The sequence below is a fragment of the Hippoglossus hippoglossus genome, chromosome 15, assembly GCF_009819705.1.
Source record: "Hippoglossus hippoglossus isolate fHipHip1 chromosome 15, fHipHip1.pri, whole genome shotgun sequence".
Lineage (NCBI taxonomy): Eukaryota > Metazoa > Chordata > Actinopteri > Pleuronectiformes > Pleuronectidae > Hippoglossus > Hippoglossus hippoglossus.
This window is the reverse complement of record NC_047165.1, coordinates 7,995,725-8,022,230: the sequence shown is the minus strand read 5'-3', so window position 1 is coordinate 8,022,230 and position 26,506 is coordinate 7,995,725. Positions and strand designations below refer to the sequence as shown.

General features: G+C 42.9%; 2 protein-coding genes across 2 annotated transcripts in view; both read right to left on the bottom strand.

Annotated features, from left to right (window-relative positions):
- Nucleotides 1-7,001: 7,001 nt before the first annotated feature.
- Nucleotides 7,002-16,270, bottom strand: klf5a (Kruppel-like factor 5a). Its single transcript, XM_034609661.1, has 4 exons — nucleotides 15,784-16,270; nucleotides 13,620-14,742; nucleotides 12,394-12,453; nucleotides 7,002-9,664 (listed from the first exon to the last, which is right to left on the bottom strand). Exons 1-4 carry the CDS (start codon nucleotides 15,943-15,945, stop codon nucleotides 9,486-9,488), a joined length of 1,524 nt encoding a protein of 507 aa, XP_034465552.1. The 5' UTR covers nucleotides 15,946-16,270; the 3' UTR covers nucleotides 7,002-9,485.
- A 961-nt stretch (nucleotides 16,271-17,231) lies between these two features.
- Nucleotides 17,232-26,506, bottom strand: part of pibf1 (progesterone immunomodulatory binding factor 1) — a 16,336-nt gene continuing 7,061 nt past the window's right edge. The window contains exons 11-18 of the mRNA XM_034609656.1: nucleotides 26,115-26,280; nucleotides 25,421-25,571; nucleotides 24,570-24,660; nucleotides 24,101-24,203; nucleotides 21,355-21,485; nucleotides 20,068-20,152; nucleotides 18,224-18,403; nucleotides 17,232-17,972 (exon numbers count right to left, since the gene is read on the bottom strand). Coding sequence (XP_034465547.1) covers nucleotides 17,919-17,972; nucleotides 18,224-18,403; nucleotides 20,068-20,152; nucleotides 21,355-21,485; nucleotides 24,101-24,203; nucleotides 24,570-24,660; nucleotides 25,421-25,571; nucleotides 26,115-26,280 — 961 coding nt within the window. The 3' untranslated portion in view covers nucleotides 17,232-17,918. The remainder of the gene's footprint in view (nucleotides 17,973-18,223; nucleotides 18,404-20,067; nucleotides 20,153-21,354; nucleotides 21,486-24,100; nucleotides 24,204-24,569; nucleotides 24,661-25,420; nucleotides 25,572-26,114; nucleotides 26,281-26,506) is intronic.

The window sequence follows — 26,506 nt, the reverse complement described above, 5'->3', positions numbered from 1 at the left end:
CTGTGTGTAGGTGTTAGGGGATATTTTGGCTGCAGCGGGGGGATTCAGGCATGAGAGAGGCCTTCGTCATATAATAGGATAATGTTTTATCTCATCGGAAGAAAGGAGGAGGGACGGGGGTAATGAGAAGAGGAAGAGAGAGAGGCTGATTCTTTTCATAAAGCAGATCTGGCACGGCTGTCCACCCACTAAACTGTACAACCTGCTGCACACACACACACACACAGGCACACACACACACACACACACACACACACACACACACACATCATTATGTACACAGGTTACTCTCTGGTCAGACAGGTTAAAACAAGCTTAAGGAAACTTCTTTTCATTTTGTAACATCTATTTATGGAGAGAATTATGTGCTTATCCTTGTGCTACAAGAGACTACATGTCTGTCAGAGGGCGCATGTGTGTGCACCGCATATGCTGGCAGGGAGACAGTTCCCACAGTTTTTCGATGTCATTTTTTGTTTAGCTGCTTTATATATTCTGAATGACATGTTGAACACACATTTGTTCCGATACATCGAGTAGATAGAAAGCAGCAAGGGCCCCCTTGTTGGACACTGGAGAGGTCCTGGATAACAGTGTTTGAACGCTCGCGCCTCTCGCTCCCAACTGCAAACACTCCTCCAGGCCAGAGTTGAACATAACAACGTGTTCCCAGTCAACCGGCCTGTTTGAGCAGCTAATTTAAAATGTATGAAATTCATGTGCTGTAGGAATGTGAGGCACTCTCAGGTCTCAATCTTCAGGTCTCGATCTAGATTCTTGTCGCCTCCTGTTGATGCCAGCGGGTCCTGATCTCTTTGGTTCGTGAGTCCTCAGCCACGCTCAGTGAAGACACGATGATTATATGTTCAGTGTCTTAAACCTCCTTCTGCTCTGGCTCCAGAGTTGCAGGGAAACGTGCGTCCAGGAGAACAGGCCGAGATCGGCCGTCTGTCACAGGGCCGACGGGGGAAAATACCCAAAGGCGGCTCTTCAGATATGAGAAGAATTTATTGTGCCGCCAGCACAAAATACCCAATTTTTTTACATATTTGGGATGTGTAATAAATTCTTTTATTAGTACTTTGGGTGAACACTTTGGCCAAGTACAGCTGAAACTACCTCAGTCAAGAAAAAAACATTCACCTTGTTTATCATCTCAGGGCTGACACTTACAGATGTTGACATCAGCTTCCTTCTAATAAACTGTATGTAACCTGTGTGCGTTTGAACTGTGGGCGGAAACCTCACCTATACTTCAGGCCTAACATTTTGTGGGTGAACGCACCGAAACCCGACATGACTCCGGAGCTCTGGCCCGGCGCCAGGCTGTCATCTGTTTGTTTCTGTGAGAGATGTTTTCACAGCGAGACTTCGAGTTTCGATTTAGCCAACGCGGCTTTTGAAAGAAGAACTCGTGCAGGTACGATTTCACGTTAAAAACATTGAACTTTAACATGGCAAGACGTTGTCATCTCTTCTTACATATCAAAACAAAGACTTTTGAACTGATAAAATGCCTCAATTACTTTTATTACTTTGTGTTTTTTGGATGTCAAAACCTCGATATTTTTTACTCCCTGGAAAACAACGGCTCATTACTGGTGAGGATTAATAACTCCCCAAAAAACACCACGTTCTTTTTCGACCCTTCAACTCTCCCATGATGAAAATTGACCTGTTTCCCCGCTCAAGTCTCTTTGGTGTGTTTTTATGAACAATGCCTGATTTATGCTAAACCCATCTAATTTTGAACGTCAGATATCCTCTCCCAACAGATCTCTCTCATCAGGACCTTTGTTTTACAGAGAAGAAGCGATCAAACGTAACAATAACCACTGTATTCCATCAGTGTCTTTTCTGTGGAGTTTTTGTGTTATGACAAGAACTAAAAGTTTCCCCATGGAGCTTTAAGTTTGAACGGAACAAAACCGATTCTTCAGAATGAAACTCTAGACACTCGACGCAGGATCAAGTCAACTGCGTTCATACTGAGTGACAAGTCATTGACCTTCTATTGCGTGTAATAACAGAACTTCTTTCTTCTACACACACACACACACACACACACACTCTCCCTTTCATAAACATTTGATGACTTACACATTGCGATGTCTGACATGTTTCTGATTAATCGAATGAGGAACCGATGTGGGTTTAACGTTGCTTTTTGGAGGAGGAAACACACTTTCAGGACTAAGCAGAGCCACATGTGGCGCTGTGTCTGCAAAGGTCCGGGATCAATTTTATTATTTAACACTTTTAAATCAAGATAAGTTGTTAGAAGAAATGAAAACCATGTTTTCGAGGAATAATAGACGGTTTGAGGAAAAACTCTTGTTTTCATAGTCTGTGATTTTCCCATATGCTCAAAGACGGAGATCGATTATTATCATGTAAAACTATGACCTTGGTCAAAGCAGTGATGTAAGGTTCGGTGTAAACAGAAGTATAAATTAAATTTATTCATAAAGATGGACGACATGATGGCTCCCAAAAGTGAAACCAAACTGTCTCAATCGCCACCTGGTGGCTGGATGCATAAATCCAGCCTCCCCATGTTATTGGATGGGGCAATAAAAAAGTCAGTCAAAGTACACTTAAAATAAATATTTTTTCGAAGATGATTTCTCTTATTATAGGTATCCCACTGATGTTTGTTCAAGTGTTTATTTTTCTTGTAAATTTGGTTTTGATAATAATATTTGATGCTATAAAAAAAGGATGAGATGTCGTGATTGACAGCTAAGACTGACTCGTGATTGGTCGAGCTTGTTTCTCGGCTCTGGCTCAGGCCAAAACTCGTCCGTTTGTTGGACACTGTTTACCGTCCAACGAGTTTCTTCAAACACACTATATACATCTGACCATCACGCTGGACCGAACCTGTGAGATTACAGTGATAATAAACTCTGACTAAACAAACAACAATGTGCTTCACCGCCTCTAATCTGTGAAACCATAACGCTGAGAAAACAAGAGGAAACTATTAGCTGTTTGGTCAGGGAGGCGTTCGGTAACAGCTGAGGAGTTAACGGTGAGCAAACAACTGCAGACCCTTCTCTCTCTCTCTCTCGCTCTCTCTCTCCACAAACCAAGATAAGAAGTCACACAAAGGCCTCCTCCTCCACACGTCAAGTGCAAAGGGTTTGTTGTATCCTCTGAAGGCCCACTCAGGGTGTCACCATGAGGGGTTCGCAGGTGCAAAGATATTTGCCTGATAGGGAGAGAAGTCTAATGGGTTTGACCTTTGAACTCATTCTACATGTGGAGGAACCAACCCAGGGAATATTATACCTAGGGTGGCTCGAGGTTATCTTAATGCACGTCTGCCAGAGTTGGACTTCGTGGTTCATCTGAATTCTTTATCAGGAACTGTGTTGATCTAAGACTATTACGTTGGTTTACAGTTTATGGGACTCGTCATCTTCTTCTTATTAGTCACTGTGGTGTAATGTTGAAACTCCTTGACAGCTGAGACCACAGTGTTATGCTTCTCATGGCGAGGCAGTGACCAAAAAGATTAATAAAACAACTTGTGACTGTGAATAAAACAAGACTCAACCCCCGAAGAGCAGCAGCTGAAACTGCTTAAGAGCATTTGGCTGCTCGGGTCATTATTTAATTCAAGTCTTTTATTTCAAATTGAAATTGAAACAAACAGAGAGCTAAATGTTGGCTGGAGTCTTAAAACATTTCTTCCTTTTTAATACAGATATCGTCCTCCACTATCTAACTGAGGGAAAAGTGACATTGGCTCCAATTCAAAAGCTGCCTCTCACTTTTTATGTGTTGTACTTACTGAGAGAATGTTTCAGCGGAGAGGTAAGATCAGTGAAGCAAAGTGGTGTTTCAGTATTGATTATGAGTTGTCAACAACAAGGGATAAAGGACGGCTGTGGCGCAGGGAGGAGAGTGGGTCATCCACTAAGAAGAAGGTTGGTAGTTTGATCCCCAGCTACACAAGTGTCCTTCAGCAAGACGCCGAAGCCCAGAGTGCCCCTGGCGGCTGTACCGGCAGTGTGTGATAGTGTATGAACGGGGGGGAATGTGACTTGTACTGTGCAGCGCTTTGAGGAGTTGATAACACTCAAAAATTACAATATAAACACATTGTTCATTTACCATAAATGAACAATAGGTGAATGGTTGCTTGTCTGCGTATTTTTGACTGTGTGATACGCTGGTGTACCCAACCTCTCGCCATATGAGATTGGCTTCAGTCTCCACGCAACCCTCAAAGGATAAACGGCATAGATAAAGATCATGGATCGATGGGAACTTTGAGAGCTCTACTAGAATTTAAAATCAAGTTGTGTGGGTTTTATAAAAAACCCAGATACATTTGCTTTCTCCCAAAATAGCAAATTGTCTTTAATAGAGGAAATCACACACAGCGTCCTAATAGCCGACCGCTTCAGGGGCCTGCTCTAAAAGAACAGATTATGATTAGCCAAAAATTCAGGGGTCACCTTAAGACTCAAATCAGTTGACTTGGTGCATACTGCCAAACAAATCTGCAATTAATCAAACCACAGTAAGTGATCCTGGGGCCTCAGGGGGTCTGACTTCCAGTTAATAATTGATCTTAAGTCGAGGCTAATGTTGAGCTGAGTGAAATGGTCAAATGGGCTGTGTTTGTTTTGCGCTTTTATCAAAAGTGCTTCAGTACTCGATTCAAACTGACCCATTCACACACACTGCAGCAATTGGCCGAACAAGGTGTTGGCTGAACCATCAGGAGCAATTTGTTGATCAGAGTTTTACACTTCAACATATGAACAAACCGCCCTATACCTGCTGATCCTCTGTTGGCAAGAACATCACCGGCTTGCGTGGAGTGAAGGATATGATGAGTAGGCAAAGAAGAAACCATGGATGTGAACTTCAAATGCAGCTCTCTCATTTTTATGCTTCTGCAGCGGCAGGAGGCATTTTTAACCTTGTGAACAGAATATCTCAGGAACACCTGCAGGGAATCTTTTCAAATTTGGTACAAACGGTCAGTTGGACTCAAGGATGAACTGATTAGAATTTGGGGGTCAAAGGTCAAATCACTGTGACCTCATGCTCTTGTGAATGTGATGTATCAAGATCCCCCATAGGGAATTCCATTATATCAGGTGCAAACATTCACTTGGACTCAATTTTGTTCAGTTGTCATTTGAACCCAAAGATTGACTGATTAGATCTCGAAGGTCACCTCATGAATCTGGAAAACAAATTAATCTAGACTGAAACTGCACTTGTTGGCGGAGGCTTACACCTGCAGGGTGGTCACTTCACCCTTTGTTGCTTGTAACTCCTGTATAGTGGCTCTCTGTATGGAAACAGTGTAATTGAGTATGAACTCTGGCCCTGATATTTGAGTTCAGTCCTCTCACACTTTCTAACTACTGGGCAGTTCACCTGAAGCAACATTTTTTTTTAAATAAACGCAGAGTCTTGGAATGAAACCCTCCTCGATTTCTGATATTATCTTTAACTTTGTAATAGTGCGTCAGCTGCTCTGGTATCTCTTCAATCTCTGATAACAACATGTTCTATTCTGAGAATATTGGGAAGGGTTGACTTTGGAGGGAGTTGCGTGTGTGTGTGTGTGTGTGTGTCTGTCCGGGCTCCCCGTGGTCACTCTATTGGTCTTCTGAGTGGGTGGTCTGTTCCAAGAGAGGAGCACTGGAAACATTACACCTACACACACACACACACACACACACACAAAGGGAAACTGGGAATCACACCAACGCAGCACAGCAGAGGGTGGAGCAGGAGCCTTCTTCCAGATGTGTGACATTAATTTAGTTGATCCAAAACATGAACCGGTAGCTCCCACTCACTCATCACCACTGTGTGCGTGTGTTTGTGTGTTTTTACTTTTTTAAATATTCAAACAGTACAAGTCAACATGATTCACACATTCTGTATTATTTAGAAGAATCGGTGAGAAAGAGAGAGAATCGAGTTAAGACGAAAGAAAAAAGAGAGCAACCGAAATGCAATTTCTCCTCCTGAGTTTTAGGAGGGTTAGGGTTAGGAGGAGGAGAAGATGGAGCAGAGAGGACTTAAGGGAGACGAGGTGCATGATTAAAAACGGGGAAAAGATGAGGAGCGGAGCAGGTTATGAGAACAGTCTCCACTCTGACCCACAGAGCAGCGCCCCTGGACTTTCATACAATACTTTCCACCGCGGAGGAGGAGGAGGGGAGGGGATACGGTGCATGGAAAGACAAAGAGAGAAAAAAAATGAAATTAAATAAGAAGACTGGAGGAGGAGAAAAGAGAGGATATGTAGGAGGACGGAAGTGGTTGATTGGGTCCCCCCAGAGATCCTTTTGTTTAGATTGTTCTGCATTTCACTTCTTTCACTCTCTCTCCTCCACCTCCCTCTTTTCTGACATCTGAGGTAGATTACAACAGAGACCCCGGGTCACATTTATGACTTAAACCAAGAACATATGGTGTGTGTGAGTGTGTGTGTGTGCGCGCATGTTTGTACGTCCATTTCAATGCAGTGGGATTCCCCCTCTGGTCCCCGAGTGGTGGTCAGATTTATTTTCTTGTCCATTGTGTCTTGCTGGGATATCAAAGAACTATTGTTTGTTGATCAGCGAGGGTGCTGCAGGTTACTCGCAGGTTCTGGACATGAGCGCCTCCCCTCTCTCTCTCCACATCCTCTCATCTTGTACAGTTTTCCCCCTCCGAAACTTAATTTCTCAGCATTCGGGATCAACCGGAGAAAATCCCAGACACAGAGGATCAGCACTTCCACATAAAACCCTAGATTTTAAAAAGATTATGTGCGGTTATGTCTCATTTGTTTTATTTAGGCCTTGACGAGGCTTGTTTTAATGCCGCACAGATGCCACACTGTCTGCACAGCGTGGCTCACTCTTCCAAAAACAAAATGCTTCAATATAAAACCCAGTATGTAACACATACTTCCTCAGGCCATGAAATTCAGCCGTTGTCAGAAAGTAAAAGAAAAAAAAATCTCCACATCAATGTCAGCACGTCTCTGTAAAAGTGTCAGTTTGACTTTATTAGGATCGGCTTCACTCAGTTGAAGAAATAACAACTTTTGTCTTTGGAACGTTTACTACAGAACAAAAAAAAAAAGACAAGGATTTATAAAATAAGTTGCTGGAAGGACAATATATAAAACAATGGCATCAAAATATCTTTGACAGGAAAAAGAACCAAAAAGAAAGAAGGCTCAAATATTTTTGGAGGCGGGGCATTTTCCTCGTTTTGCCCTTTTGTTTACAAAACGATAAAAAAAGAGGAAAAAAATAAAACAAACTAAATCAAGTTATTTACAGTGCATATATTTACATTAAGGCATTTTTTGCTGGGGAGAAAGATGGTGGATCTGACACAACCCCCACTTCTACACAATCAAATAAATAGATTTACCATGATACATTACAGTGCTATATTATCTTAACGCTACCTGCAGTGAATGAACAAGTACAGTTATGAGTTCAGGCTACACCACACCACCAAAAATGAACAAAGAGGGTTATATTAAAGGATAGGGATACATTTATCTATACATGTTCATGCCCATATGTACATTAAAATGGGATTGTCCTTAACAGTTTCGCGCTTTTTCAGTACAAATTGAAAAATATCAGTCTGATTCAGAATGATGAAGCCCCATATTAGTATTTTTAGGGCCCGGTCACACATTTGCAAATATTTCCCCTTCGCCTTCCGTTCAATGCCAATCAGTGCAGGTAAGGAGGCAAATAAAACATTTGCTTCCTGTGGCGAAGCAAATCGGGGCTTTGCGTAGAGTTGCTGAACTTTGACCCCCGATATTGACTTGCATTTTGCATATGTGTGAATGTGCCAGTCTGACTAGTTTCAAAATGTTTTAGGTCCAGACAACATTTAGGCTCATCTCTATTAACAGCTATCTGCACATGAATGCAGATAAATTAGAAGCTAGCTAATGGATTCCATTAATGCAATCCTGCTCAAACTCGAAGCGGAAACCAGAAGGCCCCAAAGTCTTGTCCCTCGCCTGCAGATTCACATGCAGAATCTGTTTATAGAGATTAAGGCCAGAGTGAAATGTACATATGAGCATGTGGGTATTAAAATGTGAAACTATCCTTTAGCAAACCAACGCGTCCACGTTCGACTGACTGATCGAGCTGCGTTTGCAAATTAGTTGTGTACAGAGTTCGAGAGCGCGAAACCCTCAGAGAAAGTTCTGACTGTCATTTTAGAGACACATAAATTCAGGATGTCTGTGAAGTGGCCTGAGCTGAGCTGTTAAAATTACAATAAACGATGGGTTAACCTTGTAATTTAATACACTTTCCCTTTTTTTTTTTTTTTTACAAATAAAAACAGCACCATGTGTGTTTTAAGGACTGCCTACGTTGATCACAGCTCTGCAACCACTAAACAGAAACACATAAAACCAGAGGAGGAGGCACTTAATAAGGTGTTGATGTAGATGATGCTTTGGTTAAACGTCTGAAAGGAGTAAATGAGGAAAGATGTACGGTAATCGAGTTTCAAAATCGCTTAATTCAAGCTTGTGCATCAAATACAGTCAATTCTGTTTAACTGAATGAATTCTAGGACGTGTCCACGGGCCCTGCTTAGATTTCTCAGGCTGGAAATCCATCCAAACACAATCTGAATAATTCATCACCTAATTGCTGCTCTTTAGCAACCATCCACCTCCCTCCGTTTCTCAGTCGTCCTCAGATCTCTCTCTAAAAATCAAAAAAAATCTTTCAATCTCTACATCTGCACCCCTCCCTCGTTTTTTCCCTGCACTATCTTCCCTCTCTCCAGAGTAATAAATGCCTTCAATTTTTAATATCTGAACAGTTATGATTGGCGGGATTCAGTCCAGTAGTGATAATGATCGTTCCAATGGTGATGAAGAGACGCGTCGGGCCAAAAAGGCTCAGACGTCGAACACCAATTCTAGTGCAAATCAAATGATTTGGTAAAAAAAATTAAATCTGGCTATTCCAGTTACATAAACAAACTAACAAACCACGAAGTAAACAAAGATTTGGTTTGACTAGTTTTGCAAACAAAAGCTTCTCCTTTATAAAAAAAAAATATGAAGCCAGTTCTATGTTAGAACAGAGAAGAACATGTAAAAGATTTGAGTGGTAAGTGCTTTCGTTCCAGTCACATAAAATAGTCCAAATGGACTGGAGACACGTTTTGGAGCTACAATTTTTCTATAAGTGTATCTGGAGGTGAAAGAACCAGGAACTTCATCTGTCCCTCATCTTTCTACGTTAAAACCTCCAGAATCATCTCACGCTGGGTGAAGAGCAACACGTTTGCCAGGCTATCGTACTCTCGCACGTGATAGCAGCACCACGAGGCGCTGTGGTGTCGGTGAACGCTGCGTCACGCTGCTCGTAACGTTGGCGTTGTGGGAGATGGAGTGAGTGTTTTATGTGTGTCAGGATAGTGCTTGTGTTTTTGTGGCGTTCGTGGAAATGCTGCTAGTTCTGGTGTCTCTTCATGTGCAGGGCGAGGTGGTCAGATCGGGAGAAGGCGCGCGAGCAGACCACGCACTGGAAGGGTTTGGCGCCCGTGTGCTTCCGATAGTGACGCGTCAGCTCGTCTGAACGTGCAAAGCGCCAGTCGCAGCTGTCCCACGTGCACCTGTACGGCTTCTCACCTGTACAGAGAAAAAGAGAGAGAGACGGGATGAGCGCTGCTGCCCTCAGAGCTGAACTTCTTTACCCGATCACAAGATCTGTGTCAGAGCAGGTGCTGCCAGTCTGTGATTATAGGTTCTACTTACACTCATCATTAAAACTCACACTAATTCCCTGAGATACATGATTCATACAGTTGGGTGGAGTGACTGGGAAAACAGGCTTTACAGAAAAGTCCAGTTGTCTATCAACATTTACAGTCATAAGATTGTCAGACATTCATCAAGCACTCGAACACCAACACTGCACAAGTTTCCCACGGACAACTGGTCTGTGTTGTTTGCCTTTGCTTCGGTCTGCGTGTGTCTCTGACAGATGTGGTGCGTTTCTTTGTCACATTCCAGTAACATTCAGCCGCAGGCCCTTTGTGAAAACTATTGCGACTTGTCTCGTTCGGCATGAGCTCCACACAGCTCTCTGTCACAGGTCGAAAACGTAACCTCTCTGTGCACATCATTTTTTATTTCATTTGTCCACGTTTAAAGACATTTGAATTGAATTTGTGTGATTTAAATTTAGAAATGGTCTTTTTACATGACTTTCCTCCCCAAAATTTGAAGTTACGAGCTTTTCTGCCACTTCTGTGTATTTAGCTTGGTCTGGTAAGAATGGAAGCTTATGAAAAATGGCCATTTGGAAGTTTTTCTTCTTCTTTCTTTGTTTTGTCTCTTTGTTTTTTTCTTTTCTGCATTTTTAAGGTTATATGTTATAATCTTCTCATTAAGTTTTTTTTTTTTTGCTTCTGGGCCTTAAATATGAGCCATGACAGAGCAATGTATAAAGGAATCTAAAGGAAACTCTGGTTTCTGGTTTCTTGGATGTTTTAGTTTTTCTATTTAATCAAATCTCAAAAAACTTGTTGGTTTCTCAGACTAAATAAACATTGTTTCTAGGGGTGGGGGATCAAGTTAAATGTCATATTTAGAACTTAAGTTGAAGCAGAAAACAACAAGTATCTGCATGCTGGATGTCAGGAGACAACCAGTGAGGAAATAAGATTTATGTTTGTCATTCGAGTGAAACAACCCTTTAAACAAACACTGTGAGCCTGTCAGGATTTTAATCACACTGTCGCCAGAAACACGCACCTGCAACTGAAAACAATGACAGACAATGGCATGAAAACACGCGGAGGGAAAAAGAAAAGAGTCAACTGAGAGGAGTGTTCAGTTCTCACAAAACAAACACACACACACAGACACACACAGACATACACACACACACACACACACACACACACACACTCGAACACAGACAGACACACAAACAATCAGGGTAATGGATGTTGATGGAGATTAGAGTGGGAACTCCCACTGGGGCCCAAACGCATTAGGAATCATCTCATACAGATTACTGACAGGTGTGTGTGGACGTGTGTGTGTATGAGTGTGTGTATGACCGGCATTTAAGCAGCTGAATAAGAGAAGTAGAATGAGTAACTGACAAAGATAAAAATGGGGGTGGGTGCAGGAAGAGTGGCACAAAAAGAAGATGATTAGATGAATGAAAGAAAAATAAGGAAGAAAATAACTAAGCGTGCCGGACAAAAAGCAGAGCAGATACAGAACCTGCTGCGACATCCCTGTTTTAACGTGTTGTGTTCTCGTTTTGTGGTCTGTAATAACTGCAATAACCACAATCGGGCCTGCAGCATGAATGACGCCAGATCTAATTGTCGTGTCATGTTCCCAGTGCTGAAATGCACGGCAATCACACCCACAACAATGCTGTGAGCAAGTTGTTCAAATTCATTAGGTGGAACAGACTCTGGATCGAGGGGAGCGTGAGTTCTGTGAGTGTGTGCGTTTTGTGATGAGCGAGGGACTGATAGATAGATATCAACAGAAGCGTTGTTTTGTTAGCTGGAGTGAGGTGGGGCTCCGACACCCAAACGCTTGTTTATTGACTTTGTCGGTCCAAAACTAATGTGAAAGAAGGAGAGATTGAAAAAAAGAATGGCACTGAGTAGAGCACATACCTCCACCATCAGTCCTCTTAAATTCAATCAAGCTGCACCACATTTCACACACTCACATAGCAGTTCCCTTAATGCGCCTGATTGTTTTCACCTAGATCTACGAATTATTTCCTGAGAAAACAGGGGAAATGTTAAAAAAACGCCCTGGCTTGCAGTGTTAAAGACAGTAGATCTGCACCAAATCCATTCATTTGTTATAGACTTGCTCAAGAACCAACAAACAAACGGACAGAGGTAAAAAAGACGAAGGAAAATGGACAGTGAAGAGCAAACGGTGGTGACTGAAGTGATGATCCGATGGACAAGATCATCTAAGATATTTTTGTCTCCGCGCAGACAGACCTCGTACATATTTAAGGTGTCGAACAAGCCCAACTGTGCATCACGGCATCTAAATATCGATGTTTAACCAGGCAACGGGATCCTGAGAGAGATGGCACCACATGTCTCGCACCGACCACATAGCCCGGGAGTCATCCCCTGGCAGAAGTGTGTCACTTCCACCTGTTTTGATGGAATAGTATATTGGGCAGAGGATGGGAACGGGGGCAGGATACATTTACACGCACATGCCAAGAACACAACACCCTGCCTAGCAACACGGTGGCAGCACAGACACCGAAATATGAGTCGCGTGGGCAGCGGCGTTTTCTGCTTTTTTTGACAGGGGGGTCCTGTTTGGAAAAGCTGCTTTAATGAAGAGGAACTTACCCGTGTGAGTTCGGAGGTGGGCTTTCAGATGGGACGACTTGGTGTAGACTTTCTTGCAGCCTGACGACAGACAGGGAGATAAACACAAACAGAGGGCTCAATCCAAATCCAAATAATTCACATGTGCCAGATATGTATTTGCCCAATAAAACTGAGCTGCGGTATGCTAGAAATGTGAACTAATGGAGAACAGAGGCTGTTTGGAAAGGCATACAGTAAATGTTTGTTTTGTGGAAAAACAAAAACGGGTCTAACACATATTCTGATTTTGAGAAGGTTCATGTGACTGTGTTGGAAAGTGGTCAACACAGTTTGATTTCATATTAAATCTGGTTGAGTTTATTTACTAAAAAAAGAAATATTTCTTTTGGAAGAAGCTCACTGCACCTGTTAGTCTGAAATGAAGTCGAGGATTTTAAAAGATATTTATTTTGACTTGAAAGAACCGTTGGGAGGAGATACTCTGATACACTTTGGGCGAAGTGTGGATCTGTCCTTGTGTGGATGTGACACATCGGCTTCATCTGACTAAAGAAATTAGACGTGTGCTAACACGCTGTAGGAGGCTCCGCTTAAGCCCATTTTACACGCTGCCACAGGCGAGTTGACATTACATATCCTACAAGTAGCTGCACATCGCACAGCTACAGTACGTGTGTGTGCGTGCATGTGGGTGCGTGCGTGAGCAGGATGAAAAAAATGTTCAAATGGGACTGTATGCAAATATGTGTGTGTGTGTGTGTGGAAAAACAAATCAAATGACTTAACCAGAACATTGATGTAATTAAACCACCCACACACACACACACACACACTTCATTCCACAAGCATAACGGCAATGACTTTAAATCCACAATAACGTGGAAGTGCTCGCGGCTGCAGAAGTTTGATGTGCGATAATAAATGTGCATGGACACAGTTAATTGTCAAGACAGTGACAGATCGACTCCGTTGCCAAAATACTCGGATTCCAGAGCAGCACATTCTCTGCCGTGGCTCCGGTGTGTTCCGTGACTCATAGGCCAGGAAAAGTCCTTCAGAACACAACATATAATTTCAAAAATATGCAGGGGTGTCTTAAAATAACCCTGGTTTTCAAAAAGCTGACCCTCGTGAGTGACCAGAGATTCACCTGACCGCAGCAGAGTGCAAAAATAACACACTCGCACAGTAGTGACAAGAACCAGCATGCTCGTACAGTGGCAGACGTGTGTTATTGTTCTAACCTGGGTAATCACAATGGTGGATCCGTCGTTTCTCCAGGTCAGGGTTGTTCCTCCGGCTGTAGCGGATAGGCACAGTGGTCTGAGATGGGGTCAGGGCTGGGGTTATTGCAGGGGCTTGGGGAAGGACTGCAGCCTGGCCTGGGACCGGTGTGGGACCTGTGTTAAGGGGCAGGGCCAAGCTGCCGGGTCCCGGGCTGGGGCCGAGCCCCGGGGTGCTACCTGCCAACTTGGAGGCGATGGTGGCTGCATACGAGGGAGGAGGGGACATGGTGTGGAGCAGCTCCTTGTGCCTGTCAGGGCTGCCGGGCTCCGAGCTGGGCGGAGAGGGCGGCAGGTAGGGCACCTGCTGCTGGAGATAATGGGGATGTGCCTGAGGATGAGGATGTGTGTATGCCTCCCCACCCAGGCCACAGTAGACGGGCTTGGCAGTCTGCTCCTGCTGAGACACAGAAGAAGCCACCGGCAAATCATGGAAAGGTGTGTGGATTGTGGAAGTGGAAGTGTGTTGTATCTGCTGCTGCTGCCGATGATGCTGCTGATGCTGAGCCGCCATACCACTGCCATGGGGATGATCCAAGCCGGAGTTAAGGAGCTGAAACAGCGAGCCGTCGTTGTTGTGATGGTGCAGAGCGTGTGGCTCGAACTGCGACGACATTTCCTGTTTGACAAACACTTCTGGCCCTGAATCGCCACCATGGCTGCCTCCCGCCTGGTTGAAAATACTGGTGAAGTCTGGTAACCCTGTTATCGTCATGTTTATGGCTGAGGCTTCCATTGCAATGCCGCCAGGGCCGTGACTAGATGTGCCGCAGCTCCCAGAGGGCGAAGTGTTGGGGCAGTGCGGCTGTAGGTTGGGGGAGAAACACGGGGAGGCAGATTCTGTTTTGATGTGGGTGAGACCTGTGTGGTTCTGGTGCTGAGGGGCCCGCACCTGCTGACACAAGCCCATCCTCAGGTAGGCCACCTCGGGCAGGTAAAGATTCATGTTCAGCGTGTAGGGAGCGCAAGCGTGGTCGTCGGTGAAGAAGTGATCCATGTCTCTGTGTGACTTCTGCTGGCTGTCTGCATGGTGTGGAAGGGAGAGAGGCTGAGGGGAGAGATATCTGTCCATCTCACATTTTACCTGTTGAGAAAACACACACGAAAATAAGAAACGGGATCATTTTGTGCTTTCCAAGTCAACTTTTGGTTGAATAAAGTGCATCCCGCTTCAGCGAGCGCTTCTCGTGAGCCGCCACGAAACTATTCCGGGGGCGCTATTTTGAGAAGACAAAAGGTTTGATAGCACAGTCACCACTAAAACATTTATCAAGTAGTCATCAATAGGCGCTTGCCACATTCCCTCTTTGCCTGCAAGGCTGAACTCAAAAAACCCATCGGGCTGCAAGGGGCCAGCGGCTGAGGGTCAGGCTATGTGCTGGTGGAAATTCAGAATCAGATGTAAAACCTTGCAACCTACTGGGGGGGGCGGATTTTGCACATTTGTGCTTGTGATAACAGCACATCACTGCTGTTCACACAGGTAAACAACTTCATGCAAAACAACCTCCTCGTCTCTGGTGCTTCTAATTCCCGCAAAACCTGTCGGATCTGAGTGCTGTGAAAGTTGGAGGAGCCCTGCAGCCGAGGATGAAACAGCAACATGAAAGGGAAGGGGGGGAAACACCCATGGCTCCCTGTGCTCTGCAGCAGCAGCAGCAGCAGCAGTGGTAGTCTGGGGATGGGCTGTCTATTTCTGGGCTCCTGATCCCACCAGCTGTTACAGAGACCTCTCTCATCTGCAAGTTCTCCAGCTCGGAGGGAGGACAGGAGTTGCTGGGACCTTTTCTGACCGGGGCTGGAGTCAGTTGTTGTCGGGGTGGTGTGATGGTGAGGGGGACAGGAGGGGAGGGGGTGAGGGGGGGGGGGGACAACTGGTGACCAACTGGCCGGCACACGGCGCAGCAAACATGCGGCGAATGCGTCTGCAGACTCGGATCCGCGTCCAGCTGCTGCTCGCTCCATACAGATGAAGAGCAAATATCGCTCGATTGCAATGTGGAGGCCGAAAAAAAATACAAAAACATCACAAACACACACACATGCAGCAGCGGGGTCCACACGCACCAGTCTGCCACGCCCATTCAATGAAACATCAGTGTAATCATGTGTGAGGTCGCTTTACCTGCGTGTAGTCCATGTGTCCGGGTTTGTCCTCGGGGATCTTGCAGTCCAAGCCGAACAGCGCCGAGTCCTCCAGGGGGAACCCGGCGGAGAGGCTCGCCTTCTGCAGCGGGTAGAAGGGATCCTCCTGCCCGCCGCCGCTCATCGCGAGTGTCGCGGCCATGAAGCTCCCGGTGCACCGCCGCAGATCAATTCTACCCCGGAGCTGCTAAGCTAGAGAAATGAATTAAACACAAAGGGAGGATGCTACAGCGGAGAGTGAGAGGAATGAAGCCGACAAGGTGGAGCGCGTGTGGGGGTGTCGGTGGTGGTGTTAGTGCGCCTGTCTGCTACATCTCCCTCCACTTGTTTCATCCTTCCACCGGCCCTCAGACACTTTTCTATCCGTGTCGTAGGGCGGGGCGCCCCGGGTAAATACAGCACACGCACCGCCCACCATCCATTTAAAAAGGCTTTGATCATTCATTCAGCGGCCACCGCCCTACGCTCCGTAAACACACATGAACTGTGCACTACACACTGTGCACTACACACTACCACAACACACTGTGCACTACACACACACACACATCCATGGAGCAGGTGAAGGTTCAACATTTTCTTGTTTTGACTTTTCCTAGACAAAAACAAAGATTCACTATTGTTAATGAAGTTACAAAACAACTTTGTAGAAATGTTTTAGAAATGCTCATAAATAAAAGTAGTCAAGTAGAGCCTGACAAATCTTGGGGTGGGGGGGCAATTTTTTTTCCTAATACCAATATATTGGCTGATGTATATATTTCATTGATTGAATCCTAACATGTCGTTATCAAACCTTTATAGAAATGTAATTGAGGCCTGATATTTTACAGTTTAATCATAAACTATAAGTGAAAAGAAAACACAAATCAATCTAAATATATATAACTTGAAATAAGAAAATAGGTCAAATTTAAACATAAATGCAAGTCTTCTCTGTATTGTTTATTCTGCAAAATAAAAGTTTTCCTATTTGCAAACATATATGTGTGTAAAAGGCTCAAATTGGCCAACTGACATATCGGTCTGGCTCTAACTCAAAGTGTCAAAAAATAAAACACGATGCAGAGTGAACCACTTCAGATTAATATATATTATTTTGACCATGACTAATAGATTTAAATTTTTTGCTTTAGTGCTGCAGCTGTAAAAGTGAATCTATTGTTTATCATAATTTTTTAATTGATGACATTTATCAATAAATCAAAACTTAAAGCTGTAAGATAAACGTAGAAAAGTAAAACAACATTGCATGTGTTGGACTGGAGGACATTATTAAACAGTTTGAATCGGCTGAAGTAAAATCAACCAAGTCAAAGATGGTCCCTTTAATATTTGATAGTGAGGAGTCATGTATGCACAAAGGGGACACCTGGTGTTGTCAACGTTATTCACAAAGCACAGAAATCACATGTTTTTCACACCTTGTGCAGTTTATTACGAGCAACTCAGAGATAAAAGGGGACTGCAAATATCTGACACACATTTCAGTGTGTACAGGAATGGATAAAAGTGACAAGCACTGTTTGAGCCAATTCTGATGTATTGTTTGTATAACAAGATAATGAGTTGGCGTATTGTTAAGTGTTATAATCTCACTCAGAAAGAAACTGATGGAAAGTGCAAAACCAGCTCCCCAGCAGTCAGACCTCTGGCCATGTTTAATATGACACCGATATGAACATGGTCCGAAATGATAAAGCGATGCCTGCTATGTCTATATTTAAAGCCAAAGGAGCCTCGGCTTGTGCAAATCAAAGGCTAATGTTCCCGCAATGCTGTTTGTCTGTGGCCACCAGTATCTTCAAAACCTGGGAAAGATGAGGAAATAATGATAGACAGACCTAATAAAACTCACCACTGCCAAGACAGAGGAATTTTTGGGCAGTCAGTTAGCGAGGAATGTGTACCCCGTGGAAGGTACTACCTCTGGTTCTGGACCAGTACGTGGAGAATTTATTATATGTAACCAAGGACGAGAACAACAAAAAACTCAAACACCAGAAAAAAGGTTTCTGCTTTTATATTTCAATGTGTAATTTACAAGTTTAAAATACAAAACACCCTGATAAAACATAAAATTGTTAAAAAGCCCTAAGTGAAAATTAATGAATTTCATTTGGGTTTCTGCTTCTGCTTTTGGTACCAGCCAGGAACTTCTTTTTTCGTCTGCGAATGAAAGAGAGAAAGAGGGAAAATGATGAGGAGCTGCTGTGTGGATTCAACTATTTGACTTTTTCATGATCCAAGGATATATACTACAGCAGATCAGCTGATTGCACTGAAAACATCAAATCAAACCAATTGTCAGTAAAGCTATTAATCACTTCCTGTCAACCTTGATTAACCCCTTTGTCTGTCCAGGCAGATTCGGGTGGTGCTGTGACTCATACAAGGGTGTTGCCGAGTGAGACACTTACGAACACAGTGGGTTTGGGTTTGTTCGGTGACTCTTCCTCCGTCGTCCTGTTGATTCGTTTAACCTGCTGTTTTCCCACAGCAGACGCCATGACCCCGGTTTTATCGGTTTCCAAGAGGTCCGGAGCATCTCCCGGTCTGGACCGCATGCTGATCAGGACCTGCTTCATCACCGCTAACTCCTGGAGAATCACATGATTCATCAAAATAGCGATGTGAAAACGAGGGTAAAACAATAATCAAGAATCTCTAAGAGAAACCAAAGAGGGTAGAGTCACAAGAGGCCAGAAATCGCAATTTAATATTCTTAAAATTATGTCACAAGAATTTCAACAGGTACGAATTAAAAATGGATCAAATGAATCAAGATTAAATACAGTATTGCCCTATCAACAAAGTTTGTCTTGGTGAGCTAAACCAAATATCGGCAAGCAAAACACACACACACACATAAGATACATCATAGAGTAAGAAACACATAAATAAAATCTGAACCCTTAAAAAGAATAATAAATCCCAAAGCCAATCATAAAATGTAGAGATAAGACACTAGCACCCATAGGGCGATAATCAGCAGCGATTATTATCAGCAGCATCAACCCACTACATAAAGTGCATAATACATTAAAAACATCTGCTTTACTGCTATTTATCAAAAACCTTCTGAGTGTCCTGCAGTGTTCAGAACTATTCTGGAATCTGGTTCTTGTCTTTTCAGTCTCTTATGAGAGAGAAGATAATAAAACAGCAGTTATCTGTGTGGGAGGGGTCCTACAAAATCTTTAGGCCTTTCTTAAACACCTAAATGCAAACCTATGTAATAATACCAAAATACCTCATATATAGATGATACTAATACATTCTCAAGATTGGTAAAATACTCGCTTTAAAACCCATGATTCCAAATATTTTGTATTGCTGCTCTCTGGCGACATATTTGTCCGAAGCCACAGGCCAGTGCAGCTGATCTCCTGAAGACCAGCTCCTGGGACAACTCGCACTGAGCCCAACAAGCCCAAGGGTCCGCGGGGGTGGCAGCAGGGCAGAGGGGAGGACTCTGGGCCATTTCACGGTTCTATTTATCACCCCTGAGGACATGAGCCCTGGCATGTCACACATGCACGAGCACACACACGCACCCTGGTGGCATCCCAAACAGCCAAGCAGAGGAACAGCTGTCTGTGACAGGGCACATACTTCATACAGCAAACGGCTGGCTGCGGGGGGGGGGGGGGGGGTTCACTCCCACGTGCATTACATACGAACCCACGCAATCTTGAAGGAAGCATTGCAACACTGTGCAATAACTCTAAAAGCCCTTTAATTTGAAGCATATGAAGAACTGCAATGATTGGACCATCAACGGGAAATCAAGCACTACCTGAGAACTGATTGTCCTTTTCAAACAAATATCAAACATTTATTGGCTCCAGTGTCTCGAATGTGAGAATTTGTTGCTTTTCCTTGTCTGAAATTACATGGAAATATTATTAGGTTTTGGTCTGACAAAAATATATCATATATAATATTTCTTTGGGTTCTAAAGAACTTGGAGGACATTTTAAACCGATTTTCTGATGTTTCAGACACCAGTTTGCTGGACAATATTCTTGAGTTGCTGCCACAATAAAAACAATTTTCATATTTTGCTAATTTGAAAAATGTGCTGTGACATGATGGTTTTACAACTAAATCTGGATTTTTACAAGGTTTTGCTGGAATTTCCCCATTGTCAAATGTCCCAATAAACAGAGATAGAATAGGAGACACTGATTATTGGTGCTTGAGTTACATCAGGGGAAACCTTCAAACAGCTACACATAATAAACATCATCATCATGTGCACCTCTCGATGGTTGAGGAGTCTCTCCAGGTCCGCGGCCATGTTGTTTTTCACCTGCTGCAGAGCGGTCCGTTCTTTTCTTAGAGAACTGAGGTTACACCCAGAAACAGGCAGAGAGATCAGATCTTGAGTTAACAGAAATCAACATCACTGTACTTCCTGTAAGTCATGAATATTATACTGGAATATCCTGGTTACTCCTAGTCATGTCAAGTTGGTCCTGTCAAACACTGTGATTCAATAAAGCAGGATATGTCAAGATTTCAGAAATAAAAAGTGTAATATGTTGTTCACAGTAGGTGTACGCTGTGGATTGGGATCGGTTTTACTTTGAGTTAGTGTGGGGTCAACTCATATCAGATGTGAAGGTGTGTTGTTGCCTCATTTGTGCAACTGTGAACTGTAAACCAGTCAGTCAAAATGCCAGCAGACTGGTTTACTTGCATTGAGAGCATAAATTACTGGTTTAAAACAATGAATAGCTAAACAATCAATTTAACATGAGTCATGTTTTTTAAAATAAGTAACTGATTAAGCAATTGCTTTTTTCAAGTAAGTGAGTCTTATAGCTTTTGAAAGAAACTCAACATGACCGTCCAAGAGGATTCTTTCCTGGGGCTGTGACACATACAAGCAGGAGCTTGTAACAGCGGCGCTTTAAAGCAAACCACCTTGCAAATCTTGAAATAACAGCTCGGCAGCCTCAACACCTTTTTACTGAGAACTCTACCTGAGATTGACCTCTGCTGAGTCACACACGTTAGCCAGTTTGTGGCAAGAGAATTTTGATTAATACTTGTCGTGAGACTCCCCTGGGAGCCATGTTTTCTGCTGTTGAACAGATATCACAGCGCAGCCACATCTCGGTCACATGAGGAGGTTTGAGAAGCTCGAGAGTATCATTAAAGGATATTTTTTCGCTCTCACACTTGCCCCAGGTGAGCGGTCAGCGGTTGTGAGCAGCAAGAGAAAACCTGCAGACTGTCAGTTTGCATATTTCTCAGGTTAAAATACAGAGGGGGACTAGGGGGAGGTGCTCTGATGTGAAACTCTCCCTTATTGTATGTTAAAAAAAACATGTAGGTTTTCACAATGAATAAATAAACAAAGTGGGATAAGGATAGAAGACGACAGAAGGAACTGAAGCGGAAAAATCTCAAGGTCGGGGAGGGATGGCCTGCTGCCATGATGAGTAGATAACAAGATAAACTATAAAAACGCAAGCGTGACTGTAAATTATATAGAAGGAGACAGGTTTCCCTCTGTAAAGGTGTGTTTCCGTGCACGTACCTGACGTCGTCCTCTAGTGAGGCGACACATTCCTTCAGTGAGCTGATCTGTGCATCCCTCTGCCTCACCGTCTCAATCAGGTAGCTGTAGGGCTGCTGCGTCTGCTGTAACAGATGGTTGGCTGCCAACAGCTGAGAAACAACACACAGACGTGCATACATGAGCAATTATAGGAACAAATACTTCACCTCCACAGAGGCAGCTTGAATCGGATTGTGTGTTGATGCATCTAAAACCCGACCCAATACGACCTCATGAACCGTGGAGTCACAATGACAGCTCAACGCCATGTGTGTCCCCATGAGGGTTCACTGTACTGAACAGGATTTTAACATTCACCTGTAAAAGCTGATGTTCGTGATAAAGATAGATTCATCTCTGATTTTAACAGACTTTACATTCGGATATTATCATAAAATTGTGCAATTCTGTCAATATTTGTGAAGAACTTTTAACAACATTTAAAACATTTCCTTCTGTTTGACTTCAGAGGCCATAAACGTGACTTTTAATGAAGTAGTATCTAAGTTGTATACTTTTTTATTAAAAGCAATAGTGCACTTATATTACAGATAAAGATATAATGTGAAAATGCAATGAAACATACAATCTTATCATCTTTCTTGTAAATGTCGACATAAAAGCACCTTCACAGAGTTTTGATGATCCCTCATAAGGACACACATTCTGTGCCTAATGCAATATTGTCAGTATCAGGCTTAAAACCTGTGGAACAATAGATAAAGTTAGGGTGTTACACATTAAACCACTTTTACAGCCTGTTCACAGTGAGTGGAACTGGGTGGGAGGGTGAGGACAATAGTTAGTTAGTCAGGGCGTCTGTGTGGGTGGTTAAGTGGTTAACACCCTTGCTGTTTTCAGTGAATGGGAAGTGTAATTTTTCACCCTTTGCTTTCATACTCGATGAATCATGAGGTATTCCACACGAGTACCAGTCAGTCACAGGCTGACAGTTGAATGGCCGGCTTATTTAGTCTCAGATCGGCCCAGCCTCTTTATTCTGTCTCGCAAAGTCTCTCCTCTCTGAGATTCTAATAAAAAAAAAAAAGCACGGCGAACACGTGAGCGCACTGGCTGCTGGAGCTGTCCGTCTCACTGGATGGTGTTTGAACATCAGAGCACGAGTAGTAGAAACGTGACTTCGCGCACACAGTCCCACAGAAAAAATACACACACACACCCAAAATTAAAGTCTTAGCGTTGCAGTGTGCGAAACGCAACAAAAGCCTCAGTGATTGCCGCAGTGAGCTGTTGGGAGAGTGAAGAGCGTGGCCGTCACGCTTTTTGGCTCTGTTCAGCATTTTGTCAACAAGTGTGACAGGTACTGAAACTTCTCAGTATTCTCATGTAAGGTCTTCGGTGTCGGCTCTAAAACAACCTTTCGTTTTCCTGCTACCAGCTCAAAGCTGTTAAACTTGGACATTTTTTAATGTGCTCTGATGTTTTATGAGGGAGACAAGCTGAAATTTAAAAAAAACTAAAAAAAACCTCATTACTGTTGTCAGAAAAGAAACTTAACACTTACACTTGTCTCAGGCCTCACTCAAGTTTCTGGTCTAATAAACTCACACACTCAGAGATTAAAGACGCCCTTGACCCTTGTTCTAAAAGCCTAATGGAATAACATCCATCATAACTTAGAGGAGATATTCAGAACTACTTTCCCTTTTAGATTTGATGTTCTATAGTTATTCAATATCTCACAAAAGCTATACTCAAAAGACAGAGCCCTTTTCACAATCCTGTTGGCATGTAGAAATTCCATAACTCGAAAGTGGCTGAAGCCTTAAGCTCCTTCAGTTGACAACAGGATAGACATAGTTCATCAAATGTATATAATGGAGAAATTGACATATTCCCTCTGAAGATAAACTGTGTGTATGGTCGAGTTGGATTGACTTTATCCAGCCCCATAAAACGAGATTTTACATGAGAGAAAAGGTACAGAACTTGAATTCTTCTATTCCTCCCACAATTTTGAGTTTATCATAGTTATGGTTGGTACCAGACATTGAGGCCTACGAAATATGCAACTTTGTTGTGATTTATGATTGTAAAAACAGGCACAAAGTAAATGTAAAAGTAGAAGTATTTGTCTTTTGTAAAACCTCTGAAAGAAAAAAGAGATTGCCTGTGAAAAGTATTCACCTTTATACTTGAGTTTACAATGATATTTCCTTATTTTATTATGATCATACTGTGAAGTATCTGCAGTGATCGTTCTTCCTCTTCTTTATATTCCTCCCTTATATTTGCATATGCATTTATTATTACAGTTATTGACTTATGCTGAACTGTGGACGTTATATTTAAAAATTATAATGTGTGTGTGCACAAGTCGTGACTTCCCCAACACCCTCCTACAATTTGTAAATATCAATAAAAATCTCTTTTTGTGATAATTTTTCTCTAATCAGCCACAAGAGAGAGTTGAGTCTGTCTTTATGAGAGAAATTAGATGTACTCTCATCATTTTATCAGAAGAGCCGTGTGATAGTGTGAGAAGGTAAACAGTGGATGATGGGAGAGGAGCTAACCAGCTTGGCTCTGTTGCAATGACTCAGATATGTCATGAGAGAGGTTAAAGCCAGGTGAAATAAATCATTATTTAATAGAAGTAATAATTGCTGTTTTAATACAAATATTTCTGATTCAATTGATTCAAGACCGACGGGCAAGCCCACACCTGGATGTTGAATGTGTGTTTGTGTTTGTGTGTGTTTACCTCCTCAGATATCTGTCCCGTCTGTGACTTGTGTTTATCCAGCTCCCTCCTCAGCGACGTGTTTTGCCTCTCCAGCTGCAGCACCCTGCGGGCCAGGTGAACGCTGCACACCAGCCACACAGACGTAGTTATGGAAATACCCAAAACATGACGACACCAACAAGGTGACATTAGTATACAACTCAGTGTAGTATTTAATTTTAATTTATGAAGCCATAAAGCAAGATCAAGGTTTTTTTTCTTGGCAAACAAAGCCTACATGCTTCAAATTAGACCGGGTGGAAAGGATTTGAAAAAATTCTTCACGGCAACGAAGGCGCAGAGATATTTGGCGCAACATTGGACAAACTGCAGAGGACTGTCATGCAAAGCTACAGCTAGCCATAATAATAATAATAAAAAAAATTCACCAGCTTTGGGGGAAGCAGAGGAATGATTACAAAGATTAAAAAGAAATCATGTCCTGTACCTCTGTTTTAGTCTCCTCTTGGCCGTCGTGGGAACGTTGGCTCCGTAGCCGTACGAGAATAAAACTCTCTCGGCCTCCTCTTCATTCTCAACTGGCAACAGACAGAAACACAGCGTCTATACATCTCCAGGAGCATTATGATAATTATTATTATTATTAGTTGTAGTAGCAGTAGTATTTTGGGAGGGCAGCGCCTGCAGTTGTACAATAATTCCCAATAATATCATTAGTCATTAAAGAAGACTTTGATAAGTAGTTGTTTAAATGTTTGGATTCATGAAGGGATGGATTAAATAATTTAACAATTAGTATTAACTATCTTTTAATCCAAGGACCGGAGATTCGTTTTAAATCTACATTAAATCCTGGAACAACAGCACTGGGCAGTTTGTACTAAAGACAGAACTGTCTTTAACTCACTCTACACTTCATAAGTAGCCTCCTAGAGCCACATTCAATTTAAGACATTTTAATGCCCATCACAGCCTTTTTGAGGGAGTCAATTTCAGGGATTTGACGACCTGTAGATTCCCTGTTTTTATGTGTCCTGCTTCTGCATAAGGCTTTGGTAAATAATAGTAACTTGTAAATATCTGTTGTCTTGTATAATATAATATTATTCTCCAAAACTTCTTTTCTGTCCAGTTTCACAAAGGCCTGATTATACCTCCACGCTGATAATTACTGATTTTCCCTTCATTTAATCCAATGCGGTGCTTTTATTTTATCATGCACATTCCCTAAAGCCAGCGTCTTGTTCAGTGTGTTTAAAGGGATCTGTGTTTTTTCTGAATCTATAGTTAGTTTTGTAATGCAATGGGCTACTGAAAGAGCTGATGCTACGTTCATACTTTCAGCCGCCTGCATGGTCACTTGGTCCAACTCTTGCTCAAGTCTTTCGTACGTCTCCAGGCGAGAGGCCTGCTCGGCATTCTGAGCTTGCAGCTCCGCGGCCCGCTTCTCTGATGACGTCTGCAGCCTGTAAAACTCCTGCGTGAGGAGCTGAGGAGCAGGAGGAGAGGAGATAGATGAAAGAGAGGAGCAGCATTGATTTCTGTGGTCAGCGTAACAACAAAATGACCTCACTGAGGAATAATGTTAATGTAAATGTCACATTCTCTTATTGTAATAAAATGCAATACGATGATAGATAATTGATAAATATCTTCTTCTTCTTGTGATTATTCTATAATTCTATCATTTACTAATACTGTAATTTTTGAAGTATCTGGACTGTACCATATTTTCTAAACATGCAAATAAAACATCCTTTCTGTTCTTCTTTGTCTCCGCATGACCCCTGATGTCATTTTTGACAGATTAGCAACACGTGCATGTAGGTGGTTCTTCTAAAAACTATAGTTCAAATAAACAACCTTTGTATTTTTCAACCAGCTCTGGGGAAAATGGAGGTCACAAGACTGTTTGAACAAGAAAGTTTGGTCATTAATCTGTCTGAACTACAAACCAAGAACTGGTCTATGATAGTCTGGTAACTTGTAAGTAAAACCTTGTCTCCTCTTTTTGTCTTTATGTTTAAAGTACCTCAAGTTTCTTCTGCTGTTTCTCACACTCCACCTGGCACTGTGCCAGGGCCTTGGCCGTTTCCTCCTTGACCATCTGAGCGCGTTCGGCTTCGAAGGAGTGCAGCTTGGCCTGGTTAGACAGCTCCGCCACCCGGCTGTCAGTGCCCAGCTGGAGCTGACGAAACCTGCGTGGATGGAGATGCACAGATGGACACACACACACCTCAGTACAGATGAACATGAGTAGGTGTGTAAGTGAGATCATGTGTTTTGGTGCAGACGGAGATGTAGACATGTCGAGTTAATAAAGCGACTGTATCTCACACAGACTGCAAACTCAGCTCTGGGCTTCTGGCTGAGCTCAGACATGCGGCCGGTGGTTTCGAAACAAATTCTGCAATGTCGTCCTTC